At 43.9% G+C, this 18849-nt stretch overlaps 1 protein-coding gene across 2 annotated transcripts in view; it reads left to right on the top strand.

Moving 5' to 3' along the window:
* The window catches only part of LOC126533476 (hypoxia-inducible factor 1-alpha-like), a 236005-nt gene that overhangs the window by 110622 nt on the left and 106534 nt on the right, over positions 1–18849 (top strand). For both annotated transcript variants that reach the window (XM_050180648.3, XM_055071933.2), the window contains exons 2-5: positions 2139–2335; positions 9418–9557; positions 14795–14989; positions 18530–18819. In XM_050180648.3, the coding sequence (XP_050036605.1) occupies positions 2139–2335; positions 9418–9557; positions 14795–14989; positions 18530–18819 (822 nt within the window). The remainder of the gene's footprint in view (positions 1–2138; positions 2336–9417; positions 9558–14794; positions 14990–18529; positions 18820–18849) is intronic.

Here is an 18849-nt window from a genome sequence, read left to right as displayed (position 1 = left end):
TTTATGTGTGCAACAAGTGAGGAGAAATTGCGAGGAAGTGCATGCGTAGGAATTCTGGTGGCTCTGAGGGGCTGGTTTCTAATGAACCCGGCCTGTGAGATCTGCAACCCGGTTCTGCAGGCCGCTGGCACAGGGCAGCCCTAATCGCGCTTGTAATTTCTAAGGTGGTGTGACTTCTGTCGCTTTTTCACCAAGCTGCGGCACGATGAGCACGTGGCTTTGAATCACTGAAAGGTTGTTCTTTTCATGGGAGAGTGTAATAACAACAGAAGTGGCACGCTATAAAAAATGAGCTTTCTAACCCCCCCCCACCTGCAAGGCTTCCTTGCCTGTTGTAGGAGCCTAGCAATCTTGTGTCACGCAAGGCCTTGAGAAAATCTGAGGATAGATAGGGGCACTATCTCAGCATTGGTTCTGCGGTACCTCTGCTTGTACCTATTATTTAGGAATATCTTCTTGGTTCTTGGTCCTTTTTTTCTTTCTGTGTGTGTGTGTAAGTTACAGCATTCTTTTTGTTTAAACATGTGCGGAGTCCAAACATACTTTCTGAACAATAATCTACAGATAGAAATCTGATGCCGTATTATACCTGTTGCTAGGTGTCCCACAATATGAGGGCAGTTCACTTGGCACTGTGCGAGTTCTCAAACGAGCAAAATATGTCATTTGTCAAGTGTTTATCTAAGTAACGCTCTGGAAGGAGATATCTACAATCAGTGCGAAACAAAGTGGCACATTTCTAAGTGCACTCACATCACGTTTCGAGGCCTTTGGGAGAAAAATACGAGGGCGCATGCGTGTGAACAAGACGGTGCCTTTGTACATTCGTGCTAGCCAATTGCATCACGCCGTCGCCATTTGTCACTGTCGGATTGCGGCGGCTTAAAGCGGCGTGCCTAAGATACCGAGCCAGCTGGCTTCTTAGCAGTGCCCCCATTTGCCGTGTGCAGTGCGACCAGAAGGAAAAAGGCTCATTCCACTTTGCCACAGTGTTAAACGAGATTGGGAGCCGCTTTGATAACTCAATCCTTTACGCCCCAGATGCTGTGAAAGCCACATGTGGTCTCCCCTCTCCAAGGCTCCCCACCCCCTGCTGCTCTGGTTTTCTTTTGCAGCTAGTTCTTATCATCTAGCCATATGTGTGTGTGCGTATGTGTGGAGGCTTAGTCTCTCGCAAGCACCCTTCCTATGGCAACCATTCGTTGAGGAACTGTGGGACATGATGCGCAGTGCGCTGTTCTCGTTTGTCAAACACCGTGCTCGGTAATGCTTGGCTCGTTTTGGCTACGTCAGATTCCTGTTTGACTTTGTGTTTCTCGAAGTTCACTCACTGCAAAGAACAGGACTATCTCATATGTTGCTCAACAAATCCAGGTGCTGACTTGTTGAATGCAAGTGGTCTGGGTAGTTTGGTGTATCGCTATCAGATAGTGATACGTCCACTTTCCACTGTCATCATGTCCACTTTCATTAGGATCGTATCCATTTATTGGAACATTCACCATTACTGAGTGACTTTGTAATTACGGCGAACTTAACTTCAGCATAGCTAAATTGTGCGGACGTATGTAAGTGCTGATATGTTGCGTTTGCACTTGAGCATGCTTTGTCACTGCATGCGTATGTGGTTGTTGTGTAGATGCTTAATCTGCAGTGCAATGCTGTTAAAATTCTTTCAGCGAGACTTTAATTTCATTGATATGCTTATTCAGGTCAGTCATTTGCGTGGTTTCAATTATGTGCTCTCCAGCTGAGGCCGTTCGTTCACCACTTTCAACTATACTTTTTCACTCTTGTATGATATGGCATCCAGAGTGACCCTTTGTTGCACTGATGTCGACATGACACTTCTGCTGACCACCCTGTTCTGGTCACTATGCGCTGTCTTGTGTGTCCTCTAGAACAGCACATTCTGAAAGATAAGGTTTGTTTCTTTATGTCCTGATCCACTGACTCTTGCTAAATGGGCTTATGGTGGATGCATATACCTGGAAGTCGGACATTGGTCCTTGGAAATACTGTGCATGTGAATGTTGAGCATTAGTCACTGAATACTTTACTGGCCTCATAATAGGTTATGCTGATTTCATTTGAAGGGCGCAATGGGTCTCACACTGTTTTCCTTTCTGTCTTTGCAGCAAAAATTCTGAAAAACGCAAAGAGAAGTCACGGGACGCAGCGAGATGCCGGCGCAGTAAAGAGTCAGAGATCTTCACTGAGCTGTCACAACAGCTGCCGCTTCCGGAGAATGTGGCCTGCCAGCTGGACAAAGCCTCGGTCATGCGTCTGGCCATCAGCTACTTGCGTCTACGTGAGATCCTTGAGCCAATAGCTGGTATGTGCAGCCTCTATTGCCAGGTCACGTCGACATCAGCGCAACTAAGTGTCATTCTGCGAAGACATTTCTAGGATTTGCTAAGTTTCATGGTAGAGTGTATAAGCGCGACTGAACGAGGACGTAGAAAGAAACAGATACACAGGCACAGCGCATCATGAAGCGCTGTGTCTGTGTATCTGTTTCTTTCTACGTCCTCGTTCAGTCGCGCTTATACACTCTACCATGGATTCTAACCAACTAACCTGCCAACGTGTTTTAACCAAGTTTGCTAAGTTGTTGCTTTGAATAAAAAGCACTGTTCTCCCTCATGAAGCCAACAGAGAATGAAGCCCAGGAAAGCATACAGGAAATTATTTTTTCTGTCTATATGAAATGAATAAATAATGAACAAAGGGGAGATGAAAGTAGACAAAATGCCCCACAACATCTTTATTTTTCCGCATTGCGCAGCGGGGGTAGTGACTTTGGCAGCATTGATCCCACATGGTAGCATATGAGGGTTTATTGGTGAGCCGCTCCTAAGTTCCCGTGGCTTGCAGTTGTGAAAAGATGAACATTTGCCACATGTGCCGGGTATTCATGTGTTGTGTAATTTGTGGCACTTTCACTACAGCTCAAGAATCGAACGTTGCGGTGCAATGTAAGCCCTCATGAGTATACAGGAAAACCAAAGAAATTAAAGCTTTCTTTAGTATTCCTCTGTGTACTATTGCTAAAATTATTAGCTTTTGTAGTCAGTTGCAGTAGCAGTTTTATCCACTTTGTGCTGCCCTCTTTCCTCTGGATACAGAATTTTGTCACTGTTGTGGGGATCAACAGTGACAAAGTTTTTATGGTGCATTCTACATTGAAGATTGCTGCTGCAGTAAGCTGTTGCTTATCTATTCTGTGCACTATGTCCCTACCATGTTCATATCTTCCTCTTGGTTCAGGCTAGACTTTTATTATCTTATCCACACTGCTTTTTATCCCTTAACATTATGTCTCTCATCCTCATTTTTCTTTCTGTCAATATCGGAGGCTAAATTCACAACAGGGAAACTAAGCAAGAACAGGAAGAATGTAGTGAAGACAAGCGCTGGCTTCCAACTGAAATTCACTTCTCAAAATCAACATGTATGCACATATGTTTTGATTATAAACAATCCATGTAATCATTATGCAACTCGAATCTTCAGAAAGGCCTGCTACTTCAAACCAAGCTAAAGGATTACTGAGTGGGCATGCAACCGCCTATGCATTCCAAACAGTAGCATATTTCTTTACCTGGCAGTGCTACAGATGGCTTAGTTAATGACCACCCTTTATTTATTTATTTATTTTTTAATTTATTTATTCGGTATACCTACATCGCCTGTACGGCATTATCGTGGGGGAGTTAAAATACAGGTGGTCACAATGGAAACATATTCAGCAACATCCCTTTACCTTGCCTGCAATGACCCTTTACTATTGCTTCAGCTTCTGGTGCTGTATTTGTCTCTGTGCCTCACGATCACTTTAGTATTCTTAAAGAGGGGGACATAATCACACTGCCCACAGTGTATTGTGGGAAAGCCCTGCGCACAATAAAGGGACCCTGAAGAGAAACGCTAAATCAGCTTAAATTGATAAAGTATTCTTCCAAAACTCTATCTTTGTTAATTTCCCGGTGACACGATGATTGCTGAAAGAGAAAATGAAAGCCGAAGTTCAGATTGTTTAATTTCACAATGAAATCCCGGCAGCTCTAAGTCAGCGTAACATCATGGCTTCAATGCATTTTCCCATAATTTGATCATTTTGGCACGGTATATGTCCTTGAAACTTGCCAAGTTCATTTCTTGGCTCCTTTAAAATGTAACGTAGTCCATCTTTACCGGTAAAAAAAAATTGCTAAGGCCTGAGTAGCTGCCTTTAAAATACATGACATCACAGTGAGCTAGTGCAAGAACTTCAAAGTGGTGCTGCCTCCCTTTTCTTTTTTTTTCATTTTGAGTTCTTTCTAGCTTACTGAGCCTTTTCTCCTAACAAGAGCGCCTTTTTTGGTATTCAAGAAGCTGAATTCACTAATACAGCTGAAGCTGTTTTTCTCTTTAAGGCATGCCTTGTAAGGCATCTGCTAAGTGTGTGCGAAAGCGATTCAGGTCTTCTGTTCATGCCTAAGAAATGCCTTGGTCGCGTAAAACTGCTACCACCACCTAACACTGTGTCCTCTAACAGTTGCCAGTGAACCTGCCTTCTTTGAAGAGCCACACTGGCATACAAACACACCAAATGCTGCTCCCTTGTCATCCAAGTATTTCCACATGCTTCTATCGTAAAAGAAGAATACGTAGACCCTTTTAGTTGTTTTGTACGATATCAAGGGATTAGGGACAGCTGCACCTTTTAGTGGCAGCCATTTGGAAGCTGGACATGATTGTGTTGTCAAAAGATTACCTCTGTGCTCAAGCTTATCTTTTGCTATCGGTGTCTTCTGCCGTAGGCGGAAAGTTTCAGGTTGAGAAGGTTTAGCAGACTGGGAAGCCAGTGAAATGACACAACTGGCAAATGTTTTTACTGTTGAAGTGTCAGTCCTGAAAAAAACTTATAATTTGTACATACATTTACATATAATTGCCACTATATTGTCAAGGATTGAGCTTTTGAGGCTTCATGAAATCTGGGCTAGGTGATTGGAATGAGAATTTCCAATTTGTAGGATCTTATGCCGTATCCCATCTACAACATCTAAAAATTGTCTTACAGATATTCTTTAACTTTTAAGTACAGAATAGAGGCTATCCTTTTGTACTTGTTTTACCTCCGATAGGTTGGTAATAATGTTTCAAGTGCACTAAAACACCAGGAACTCACACACATCTGTGCAGTTTCAACGCAACTGGGCAGTTATCTGTGCGGCTGTAGATAAATAGCTGTGTATATCACTCTTTTGTCTCTTGACAATGTTAATTCAGCAAGCAATACTGTGATTGCACTGTGCACATTCCTGCATTCTCTCTTTTGTTTTTTTGTAGAACCTCTTGTGTAGATTCGCTATTTATGTATTTATTTATTAACGTTTGCTTGAACATCTTCCAAATAGCTGGGGTCTCGAATTTGGCAGCCTTGATGCCTTGAGGTAGCATAGTTGATACAGCACCGCATGCTTAATTCAGAAGGTGTGGGTTCGACTCCCACCTGCGGTTATTTGTAATTTCGTCCACTTTCACTTCCCCTTTCCTTATTACTTCTTAATTTCAATTAAACATAATTAATTCCTCTACACTTTCTCTGACCTCATTGCCTGTTTGTTTCATATGGTAATAACTATCATAACACTGAACCCTTTAGATCCCCTCATCCTTGCTCCCTTAAAAAAAAAAGAATATAATGTATTTTTTCTCTGTTCTACTGGTGACCTTTGGAACATAAAGATTGTGAAGTTTGATGAATAGAATGTATCACATTCAGAGACTGCAAGCCTTTTGATTGCTTTGCCGGCAGGTGTGATGCCGATAGTACCACTTGTATCACACTATTGTCGTCTTTCCCACTTCACAAAGTCAACAAGCCAGTAGACATTGCGCCACGCTCTGTTGACTTCTGGGGCGCCGTGCGAGGTGATTGTGGCAGCTTATCTCCCAGCGCCTGAATTCTTGAGCAAACAGCACAAAACTGAAGGGTCTGGCTGGAAGTCAACCAACACTTGCGATCATAATGCACGTCCCCGCCTTTCGGCGCAGTTACGGCATTATCTAACAGCGCAACTTATAGTTTGTTTAACCGTAGCCTCCTTTATGCTTCCATCAGTGCGAAAATTGCAGGGTGCCAGTCATCGTGCCTAGTTCCAGCGCTCACCCCCAGTCGGCGACACCAACCCAGAATAGATAAAATAGGTAAATTTGGATAGGTATAAATTGGATAAATTCAATAGGAAAGAAGCATAGTGTTGAATTATATCAATACTGGAAACAGCAGATCAGGAAGGAAGCGTTTTATGATAACTTGAGAGACAGTGCCCTACTCTTTGAAGCTAGGTTAGAATGTCTTAGAATGCACAGCCATAAAAAGAAATTTAACAAAGAAGAAGACACATGTACTGTGTGCGGTAAATCTGTAGAAACAATAGAACACCTCATATAAAAATGCGATGGTATCCATCCCGATGTCGGTGCGGGCACAGTCATGCTTCTTGAGGCCCTAGGGTTTAGAGATAATAATAGTGATGCAAATAAATATGTGGTGGAAATTAGCAAAAAGTGATTGGAAGATTGGTGGCTCAAAAGCAGAGAGGTGACATTAGGTTAAAGTGTAGGAAGAAGTACTTAAAGAAAATAAAGAATTTTAATAACATACAACACAGTAAAACAAAAATAAAAACCTCAGCATGGTGGCAACCACCATCACCCCATTTCAAAGGGGACGCATCTACCTTCCATTCATCCATCCAGAGCAGACAGTGTTATAATGCGACACCCGCTAAAGTTGGCCTTTCTTTCTGTGCTGCTTCTATAGTGTTACTGAATCTAGGTCCCTTTGGAGGGCATGCCCATAGCCAACTTCACAGATGGAAGCACCTTTTTGCTTTACATACAGCAGCCGCTGCTTTCCACTCATGTTATGCGTTGACCTCAGCCACTGCTTTATCCAGGCAAACAGGTTTTCGTCACACTTATTAGACTTCCAGATGTGCACCAATTACCTTTGCACACTCTCCACACGCTGGCCACTGCTCGCAGACGCTTTGATATTGCCCCTAGAGAGGGCGCTGTTAGCCCAGACTGAAAATGCGAGAAGGCCAGGCGGGGAGGTTGAACAGCACCACGAAGTGATTGCATGGTCACAGAAAGTATATAGGAGGCAGTGGTTGAACCTACTATGTAGGCACAGTAGTCTGGGCCATTCACCATTACATTACTGTTGTGATAGTCGTAGAGCTAATACCAAACACAAATGCACGAATTGTGCGGCAGCCATTTTGCTAAAACGAATGTTTACCAATCGTCTACACACTCCTCACATTTCTTATTCTTGCTTTGTGAATTTTTCATTGTGTTCTTGTTTATAATAATAATAATAATAATAATAATAATAATAATAGTAGTAGTAGTAGTAGTAGTGAGTAGTAGTAGTAGTAATAATAATGTTTCTTGTTCTTCAAAGGCAATACACATTCACAGCCACACCTAGGCATGCAATGCTCGTGGGTGGGCAGGCAGGCGGATCAGTGAAGCAGACAGAGCAGTACTACAGAAATATCTATGCATGTATGCAACAAATGCTTTGCAACAGAAAGAATCCTTTGTTACGTATCTTCTTTTTGGAGCGTACTTGGTAAACATGTGCATTAATACATGTCCTGACATTTGCAGAGTGTTGATAAGGAGGTTTAAAGTTAAAGCTTACTTGCTACAAGTAAGAGGTTTAGGACCCACAGCTTTGCGTTATGCATTTTCCCAAACGAATGGAGTTGTTCAAAGAACAGGTGGCATCGTGCTTTCTTCCTGAGTGTCGTGATGTAGCTGGGGGCACAGTGACACAATCATCTCTAAGCTTGAGACGAAATCTATTCAGAAAATGCAAAAAAAAATTAAACTGTTTCTGGGGCACTGTGCTCACCAGTGAATATGGTGAACAAGCTATTAAGTAGCATTAAAATACATAACCAGATTTTTTCTTTAGCACCAAAATTTGTTATTTATTCTCTTTAATTCAAGGAAATGGCAAAAAACATAAGCGTGCTTGCTTAGGTTGTGCCTTTTCTGTTCCATTAAGAAATTACTCCGACTGAGAATTATTGCTGCTGTACTGCCAAGACAAAAGGCACAGGTCTGAGTAATGTTGCCTGCTCCCTTTTTTTTAAGTATCGATTTTTTTGTTCAAGTTTGCAGGGCCACCAACTAAGATAAAAAAGAGAGAGAGAGAGAGAGAGCAGGAAACATTAGCAGATCTATACAGACTCTTAGTAAATGTGCTCATGCTGTTTTTAGTAAGAACAGCATAAGCTGAGGGCAAACACCTAAGGACCTGGAGGTATTCATAGTAAAACTAGCATGCAAGAAGAACAAAGGACACAGTTAGTTTACAAACAATTTTACAAACAACCCGTGCCCTTCGTTCTTTGTGCACGCTAGCCTTACCGTGAATAATCACCAACTCGCCCAGCTTTCAGTTATTCTGTGACCTGCAAGTAATTTTCAGACACAATCTTTAGCTAATGCTGGAGTCATCGTAGAAATGAGCTGCATCTGCAGAACTTGCATGAAGATCCATAGAGAGCCTGAGAATGCTCTTTGCCATCTACTGCCGTGCTAGCCTGCTCTACTCAAGGTGTTTCTCATCTCATGTCTCATACACACACATTTCTCGTCTGCCTCTGGTAACTGTTTGAAATTGCTTATGCGTACACGCACACAAACAGCACATATGTATACGTGTTGGTATTTAGACACATAAACTATCTCTCTCTCTCTCTCTCTCTACAGCATATATATTAGAAAAACGGCTTGTGGATGTACGGTTAGGTCAAACTACACATTATGCAGGCACCTTTGTGCCTCCAGTATGTGTCGCACGATGTTTTAGTCGGGAGTGCGAGCAGTGCACCCTGGACCATTGGTCACAGAAACAAGTCACTTTGCTTATTTGGGGGCAAATGGGTTTGGGTTTGTGACGCTTCCAAAGTGATAATTACGCCATACTTTGCTACAAAGCTGTACAAGACTTAATTTTACATAGAACCGCATACTTTTGTTTTTTTTCATACTTGGCTCACTATTTTTTGTTCGCGTGTACAAGCAGGGAGAGAAGTCTTTCTAACCTTCATAGTGTTGCCTGCTACATATGAAATGGAGTGATATGGAGAAGATTTGAAATGGAGAGATAACTAACTAGCCACAAAAATACCAATATTTGGTGCTTTGCAATAGTACAAAGCAAATTTCCAATATTGAATTAAAGTTGTTGGTGACAATAATTTATTTTTCTTTACTCTTTAGTGCTTATTGCTTTTTTTTTTGTAACTTTCCTGGTGGCTTTCGGAGGTATGCAATTGTAGGTAAGCTATGATAAATAATGACAGCGTGGCTACTTATATATATATATATTTTTTGTAGATGTGGCCAAATCAGCAGGCTGCAGCCCTTACGATTCATCAGTTCTGGAGGCCCTGGATGCTGTCCTGCTGGTTTTGTCGACCGATGGAGAGGTTGTCTACCTCTCGGACAATGTAGGACGCCACCTCGGTCTCAACCAGGTTAGTCTGATGCTCTTCCTTTGTCTGCTCGCATTTCTCTCTGACATACCTGTGATTTAGTGAAGTATTGTGGCAGTCAGTCAAAGGTAAACATGTGGCAGAGGGGTTAAACCTAACAAGTTTGGCATGGTCTTACCATCAAATAGTGTTGCAACGCGTGCTTGTTTGTGTGGCATCTTGGAATACTAATGAAGCAGATAAAGGTGAGGATATCAGAAGGTTGCATGTTTGTTCATGCGCCTTCTTATGCCCTTGTTTATATGCGCTAAATTAGTGTTTCAAGATTCCATCAAAGTATTACCTTTGTATTTGGTCTCCATTTCGCAGTGCACTTTTTTGGCCACACTGGCATCCACCAATGCCTTGCTGCCAGTGGTCCTTAAGCTACATTTAAGTGCAGGGGAGCTTAGAGTTGAGTGTCAAGACATCGTAGGCTTTTTGTTGACGGTTTTTACTGTCGTTTTTTGGTGCATGATCTATAGGGCTTTTGGGGAAATTCTTTTGTTCTTGTTCGGTGTGAAAGTGGCAGAAGAAGGAGTAGTTGGTACACCATCGGCAAACCAAGCACTTCCAATCATAGGTCCTGAGGCCCAAACAATGAAACGTTCCTTTCCTTCGAGTGCTTCCTAACCTTACGTGAGGCCTCCTTACCGATGGAGGAAGCAAGCGTACTCTGAAAGCTCCCTTCACCCGCCCTCACATAAGGAGCTGTTGCCGCATGCCTGGGTTCGAGATTATCTCTTAAAATCTTTACGCGAACACCATTATTCTATTGAAAAATATTGTATCGTCGCACAATCTTTAAATTGAAGAGCTAATATAGAGAAGCGTGGACGCTTTCTTTTAGTTTTGTTTACTAAAGTTTAAAAAAGTAGCGCATTACAGTGCAAAAGTTGATATGCTCCATCAACACTGACACGCCGGCGTCTTGCAACGCCTAGCAACACTTTCATGCCGCACGCGTGACTGAAACGAACATGCGTGGCAAGACGTACCGTGCTCGCGCTTCTCCGCAGGTGGGCGACAGCGCGCATGCGCAAGCAAACGTCACGTGGTTAATCAGTTAGATGAAGCGCTCGTTCAGGGCCAGGAGCGGCGTAAGGACGCATGAAGGTAGCTTTGGAGCTACCTTATGCTGAGGAAGCACCAAGGAAGCCTTCACCGAGGACCCCTCAGTAAGGAAGCTTTCAGAGTGACATAAGGTAGCCTCACCGCAATGAAGGCTTCCTTACTGAGGTAAGGAATATTTCATTGTTTGGCCCTGAGAGTGAGTTGAGGAAAGAATGGTGCTACTTGTATGAATACTAGCGAGAAGTGCACTTTATCTTATGTACTGCATTGTCTAGGTACAGTAGAGTGTTTAGTTGGTCTTTGTCTACGTAAATGCAGAAATCTTAACACTCCTGCCTGTATCTTTTGCGGATGTGCAACGTTGCAGGCTGCCCATTCTTCCATGTGGTATTCTCATAGGTGTCTGCCAGGAACGTCTACAACAGAGCAGTGAATCTAGGAAATGGAATGTACATAAAGAACTTGAAGACGCAGGACAACCTCAACATGGGTGCAAAGCTTTGCAGCATTGATGTAGACCTGTGACATTGTGTCACATGTTCTCACCACTTGTGCACCCAAGTGATATGTCCTTATGGCCCGCTCCTGTGGTCATTCTGCGCACATTTTTTTTTTAAAACTCTCCGCATAACAGATAGCTTGAGCAACCTGCAACGTTAATCCTGTTTGAGACATCACACTTGGTTTGCTCTCACCCTATCTCTGGCACTCCATTGTGGCATTGCTTCGCTTGGATACGCAGTTATTTTCAGGTGGAAGGCACACGAGTAAGCTGCTATCAGCAGCCTGTGTTGCGTCTATGTTTGCTCTCAGACGTGTTTGCATAGACACCTTCTCCCCACTTCTGAGAAAGTCAGTCTGCCATGCATTTCCAGGAAGGGCAAGGGCCTTTCTCTGATATGCTCTGGCCCATGGGAGACCAATGGCCTCAATAGATAAGCCCTGGCCCGTTACAAACATTACAGAACTGCGAGATTTCCAACCACCACCAGATTTTTATTTCTACTTTCATTTTTCAAAAGCTCTCTGCCTTGTTTGGACATAAAAGAAGGCTAAATGGAAATGAAGAAGTAGATGCAACATCAGGATAGCTGGTACATTGAATTTAAGGATATCTGTCAACATCCCATTGCAGAAAAAGAAAACATAAATATAAGATGTTGGTTTTAATTAGACAGTGGGGTTTCCCAAGTCTTTTACATGTCTGTTTCCCATTGAGCCATTGTCATCACAGGTATGGGGTCCACCGTGCTCGAGCAGTTTGCGTGCACCCCGCTTTAGGCAGTAAGCCCGGCACAACTCATTAGCAGAGAACATTTCATCTTGAAATTGAGTCGAGCTTTCTCAAGCAGGCAGCATCAGTGATAATATTGCTTGATGTCTAAGGTTTTGTGCTATTCGTAGGCTTCAGCTGAAAGCTCATTTTCATCATTGGGAATTGCACTGTGAACTCGCATTAGTTCAAACTGCGTGTAGTCATAAATCTACGTGCGAATCGTAACAAGTTTTGATATTTCAAAGCTGCTTAAAACATGAGTGAGAGCACAACTGTGACGCAATGCATGAATATACATGAATATAGTACACCTAAAGCACATCTTAGGCTTTCATCTAATCTTTTGCAGTGGTGTAGTGGCTTTGGTGTTGCACTGCTAAGCCAGAGGGCGCGGGAACAATCCTGGTTGTGGTGGCTGCATTTCGATGGGGGCAACACGCTAGAACGCCTGTGTGCCTTGTATTGGGTGCATGTTAAAAGACCCCTGATGGTCATAATTAATTCGGAGTCCCCCACTATGGCATGTGTCTCATAATCATATCGTGCTTTTGACATGTAAGGCACCAGAATTACAAAAAAAAAAAAAGGCTTTCATCTAGAGTAGCCAAATAAAGTCAGGTTACATTCTGCATCAAAAGTTAACGGTGCAAGATCTTATACCAAGCTGGATATTTGAACAGATTGGTCACGAAGCCTGGAATTTAATTCGGCAGCCTCGACTAGCACATGCGCCGCACTCAGTGAGTGCTGTACTTTCGTTGGCTCCAGGAAAAGAATGAGCAGGAGTACAGCTTTTGCATGAAAGTTATGCCCCGTAATCTTTCGGTGCTGTCCGTACTTGCATGTCAAGCTGTGAAAAATTTTTGTGAAATGGGAAGGCAAAAAAAAATGTAGTTACATTTAAAAAAAGAAGATACATTGAAATCATCAGAACATAACTAAATTATTAAATTTACTGGAATTTTGGATTGTTATATACAATTTACTGCAAATGCACCATTTATTTAATAAAAACGTTTGAACAAAGACTACATTGTCTAGAATTTTTCTTAGGACTAATTTGACAATGTTTTTTTGTTACTCTCTGGCCAAGTCTAATGTTGCAAGCCTTGATGCAATGTTGACTGCTTGCTGCAGGTTGCTCACTATGTGAAGCAGTGTTTAGTAATAGTCCTGTAGGTACAAGTGCCATGAACACACCTGTGATGCACTGAATATTTCTATTACAGAATGTCATGCAAATGCGCTTTTTGGTGATCCAAAAGATTCTGCGAAGGTATGGGCTAGGGTTCACATGTGGACAAATGTAGGTCTTGCATTTATCCTTCGTGTGAAGTTGTGTGAAATTAGCTTGTTGATGCAACATGAAATAGGGCGCAGTGGGTAGTATAAGTGCATCGTCTCGAACAGCTTGTTAAAGAAATGCCCTTGTAGCGACTTCGGGGGCTGCATTTTGTGACAGTTTATTCCATCTTCCATTCATTGTGCCCTTTATCACTGCCTCTGATGCCACCATGCTGCTGTTGTCACTAGGACTAGCAACTTGGTGTGACAGATAAGAAGAGTAAAAGATGAAATAGGTTGCTACAAAATACAGCCCTTGGTGCTCTTGCAAAACAGCACAGTTGCACACTATTTGCTTCAAACTTAATGGCTGCCTATGACTACTAGTAATAGCAGATTATTCATCTGCACGCTTTCATCAACATCTTGTAAATCATGTAGTGTACTACTTCTTTTTTTTTTTTATTACGAGGTGCAAAAGTGTGTGTGAAACCGAGATAATCATTGTGTGACTGAATAGTTATACATACAGTATATTGGTATATAGTGAAGTTGGCACTCCATGCATATTTGCATTCAACAGTAACACACCACTGGCACATCTTATCAGACAAGTTTAGCAGTAATTTTCGTCTACGTTAACCATTGCAAAGCATTTATCAACTGTGTTGCACACATGAAAGTTTGCAGATGATATAAATAATAATTGAAAAAAAAAAGAGGCAGAATCTTTCTGGCACTGACACCTACAGTTCGGCATTTGCATGCAGAAGTGCAGAGTGAACTGTTGATTTGCAGGCTGTGAGCATACCAGCAAACATTCTGAAAGGAGTTTAGTTCTCTTGTAGTTTTTATATTCTGAAAACTTTAGTGACTGACACTGCATTGCTTGCTATGGGCAAAGTGGTCCTTTAGCATGTTGATGCCTTGAGGTTGTACTTTGTAACAACCCTTCTTGCTTTGATCCTATTGTTTCCTTATAATTGGTTGTGCTGAATGAGCAGCAGTAACTTCAGCACAGTGGTGTGTTAGCGCATGATGAAGAGAAAAATGAATGAATAAGATATTGTGAAATTGCCCCTGGCATAACATATTAAAGTCATGCTGCCTGTGTTATTGAGCTCCCATACATTGGTGCCTTCTGCCACATATTAAAGTCAGCTATTGCATAAAACTCCCCCGTAAATTCCGTTTGGTAGCAGTGTTTTTTGTTGAGTGCCTGTGATTCTCTTAAGCTTTGCAAGTTCGGTAGTGCGGCTACCAAACACACCTCAAAAGTGTACAAAAGCCTCTTTTGAGAGGTATGCTGGACGTGAACACTTGTATGGGGCTTCATTAGTGTATCACTCATTACTTTTTAATTTTTTTTCATTTGCAAATGCAACAGAAATTCTTTCAATGCTCAACAGTGCCATCATCTTTCACTGATGTGTCTCCTTCCAGCATACCAAGCCTCCGCTGTCCACGGAGGCGACTATATCTGCTATTCTAGAACTGTTGTGTGCCGATATTGTTTAGGCTTACTGTTGTTCCCTTTTAAGAACGTTGTTCCTTCATGTTGTTCTGCATGTTAAGCATGTTGTTTCTGCGCTCGCCATGCTGCCAGGTGGATTTGATGGGTCAGAGCGTCTTCGACTTCTGCCATCCTTGCGACCATGACGAACTGAAGGATGCCCTGCTGTCCAAACCTGAGGGCTTGCACGACATGTCCCCCCAGCCTTGCCATTTTCTCATGCGCCTGCGCTGTACGCTGGGCAGCAAAGGCCGTGGGGTCAGCGTCAAGTCGGCCTCTTCGTACAAGGTGAAAGAGAAGGGACGCTTGATGCATGCTTCACACATTATTATGGAACAGGCGAATGTGCATACCCGCGCTTGCACACTTCAGGCTAATGGCTGCTGGATATTTGAATTCAGTTCAATTCAATGCTTTATTTTTCTTTCTGTGAAAAAAAAAACAACAGCCACAAGAAGCTACCGCAGCAAGTAGCTCGATGCCCCTGCTGAATGACAGCATCAGATAGTTGGCAGAACGAGCGTTGAATATGCAGTAAAGATGTTACATGGATGATTCGAAACATTTAAAACACAAAACTGGGAAGGCAACGTTTGTGCCTAACAAGCAATTATACCAAACTGAAACTTCTACACAAATACATAAATTGACAATGTAATACATTAACATATGTATCAGAGGTTGATGAATATCTACATGCAATAGTCCCTCTCACTTGATTCTATGTTTTTTTTGTGTGTGACTAACTAATCTAACTGTATGATGATCTCATTAAAACCAGCAGTTTCTTCCTCAGAGAATTACTGACACCTAAAATAATGACACTTGACATGTGTGACAGCTGTGAAACACTTATGAAATATATTAACTTGACGCTAAAGTTGGTCTCAAAATGCCAGACATGGCATCGTTGCCATTATGGTGATGCTACAATGCAGAGAAAAATTTGCTGACATTGCGTAGGAATGGGACATTCCTAGGATGGCAGTGATGGCATTCTACGTGATGGCATTCCAGTGGCGAAAGCATTTGTGTGCTTTGTGGGCTCACTCCACGTCACCCTGTGTGGCAGCAGTAAATTGCTCCAAAAGGGGGCTTCACGACACAATGTGACTGTGTGGCAATAGACCCACCGCAGGTTCGAGCACCGAGCCGAAAGGCCTGGCCAGCTCTTGTCGTACAAATAGAGCTCTCTCCCAGGAACACAAGACGTCCAGGACAGTTATGTATTTATTCCCTAGAACACTATGCCATAAAATACAATGCAGCACTTAAACGCACGGAGTACTATCGACGTCCACTGCCCCCGATGGTGGAGGAAGGTAGGTGGTGCATTGAGTCGAACAGTGGTTCACACGTGTGGGCCAAGATGTGTTTGCGGACACTACCAAAGCACTTTCCACCACCGATTCTGGTCAGCGACGATTCGGGCACACAGAATGTGACTCACCGGGCACCTGCGACTACCACAAGGGCAGAACGCAGAGCCACTGAGCAAGCCACACGGACGCAAGATTGCAAAGCACGTGAATGTCCCAGAGACACAACGAGGTGGTCACCCACATACCTTGTCGCTTGCCTCTCGTGGCCGATGCTTGTCCTTCCCACTGCTGAACTGCAGAAGTTAACTATAATTAAACTATACATTGCGGCCACACTCCCCTGTCGGCGCATCTTCTATACGTCATGCTCCGTGGCCCACTTGGAGGGCCGCATAGCTTGACACCTCAGGACATGAGCAGAACACCCGGGAAAACAGAACAGAGCCAAAAAACTGGAATTTTGGGGCTTGCCTCGCACTGGTGACTGAGCCCAGAGCCGGAGGCACAGCAACGACTTCACTCAGCGAACTGATTGAACTCCCACATATTCTACTTTTGCTCACATTAAATGTCTCAAATTGGCCAAGATATTAATGTTATAGGGGTATTACTCAGGCTCGCGCGTGCGCACCTGACCCTTCTCTGGATCGCACAGCGCCGATGGAGCGGCAGTCGCTCGCTAGCACTTTCGCAGCAGCCCTAGCAGTCAGAGCTGTGACCCCTAACCCGCGGTTCGCAGTGAGTTGCGACCACGGCGGGTTCAGGCCAGGGGGGACAGGGTGAGTCTCGACCTAAGGTGTTTATTCACCTTAGAGTACAAGGATACCAACAGACAACAACAGCAACAACACATACAAATACAACACAAAAAACCACAGCGGCGGAGCATTCCGCACGTCTGGGGTGAAACAAACCGCACAATGTGGGAACCACAAAAGAGGCTGATAAGGGTTCAGCTCACCCAGAGTGGATCCGCGCTCGGGCCCTGGGGCGGTCAGTCGCACACAAAGGCCGGGCGCAACAGGGGGACGGCGTGCGGCGGTCTCAGCGGCTGAGTTGAGATGCGGCCTGTCGCAAGCTCTTCAGCCGAAAGACAACGGTGCATCGGGGGAATAGCGCTTCTCCCCGAGCGGCGGAGAGGGAGTCTCCCCGGTTCCAAGAAAGGGAAAGGAGGGAACGGGGTGCCTTGGCTGCAGCGTCGCGGCCAGGCGCGAAGAGCAGCGGGAGTGGCGAAGGTGCCCTCTCCCCGCTACCCTCCGCGAGCGAGCACGTGATAATCGCGTGGCCGCTCCGGAGATATCGGGATGCGCGTGTGATCCCCACAATGTATAGCCCACAATACTCGACAGCCAGTAGTCCTGCTGTGTTTCGGCAGATAACAAAATTATACAGATACAGCACACATGTTAATATGTATCTGAAGCGAAGCAGGTAATTAAATGCATTACAACTAATAGCAGCGACGTGTACAATTTGTTTGCTTTCATACCATGCAACAAGAAATATCATGTAATGTGTGTGTTTATCCACCGTAAAAGTGACAACTTTATTCTCACACAATTTTTATGTTTATGCAATACACCGCTCCCAAGCTATGCCGAAATGGAGACACCAAATCAGGTGGATGCACAGTGTGAGATGTCTACGCAGCAATGTTACAAAAACAAAGGCGATGAATGAGGCTTGTCAAAGGATGAATGACGATGACAGGCGTACTTCTGCACAGTGGCACATAACCCATTCTGGAGGATTGACCAAGAATGGGCATACACCCTGTGGCACATAATTAAAGGATTAATCAAGGAAAATCACGTAAATCAACAAATCTGTTGAATATAATGCGTCATTCCATTAACAGGTCAGTGTGCTTTAAAGGTACTGTGAGCCAACATTATATGTTCAGGCTTTACGCAGGAAAGAGGTGCGCTTACTCAAACTACTTTGTCAGTCAGCATACAAGGGTTATATAAGCCCTTGTGCTAGTACTTCCATGCGGTGCACATATAACCTTTGTATATATATCCACAAGCAAATCTGTTGAGATACTGACTTCCACAGTAGCAGCAGCAGCCACACCAAAAACCCAGGATGGTAGCCGAAGAAAGCTTTGCTTTAAAAATTTGGAAGGCGATTCAACCTCTTGATGTCGATCCAAGACAACATCTTCCTCTGCGAGTTGGGAGTGAGAATGGGGCGGAGTCACTGGCACACGGCACTCTATCGCATCACCCTCCACGTGACTGGAGCAGGAGCACTATCAGATTGCCTGAATTTTCTTGTACTGCACCATCTTCAGTATCGGCCCAAATTTTACACTGTACATACCCACGGGAACAACCCACATCACTGCACAGACCTACCAGAACTCACTAAGAAAGCCAGCGTTTTTAAAAACCAATCATTCAGCACTTTCAGCTGGGCCAGGCAACAATGTGGCAGCTTTGTGCATTGTGGCTTGGAATCCTTGTACCTTGTTGATGATGAACTGCTCTCTCTCTCTTTTCAGTTGATGCAGTGTGTGGGCACACGTGTTCTGCGTGATGTGGTCCCCAAGCCTTGTCCCGACGAAGAGCTGCTGTCGCCGCCGGCGGTAGTGACCAAGGAAGAAGACGAGACACCCGTGTCGTCACCCATGCCGCACCTGCCGATCCGCGTCATCATCCACGAGCGGAGGCATTTCCTGGTGTGTGTGGCTCAGCCCATCCCGCACCCGTCCAACATCGAGGCGCCCCTGGGCTCACACACATTCCTCAGCCGGCACAACCCGGGCATGTGCTTCACGCATGTCGATGAAAGGTGCGTCATTGCTCTCTGTTCAACAGCTGC

This window comes from Dermacentor andersoni, chromosome 7, assembly GCF_023375885.2.
Source record: "Dermacentor andersoni chromosome 7, qqDerAnde1_hic_scaffold, whole genome shotgun sequence".
In the NCBI taxonomy this organism is placed as follows: Eukaryota; Metazoa; Arthropoda; class Arachnida; order Ixodida; family Ixodidae; genus Dermacentor; species Dermacentor andersoni.
The sequence above is the reverse complement of the archived record's forward strand: the minus strand, read 5'-3'. Positions and strand labels throughout refer to the sequence as shown.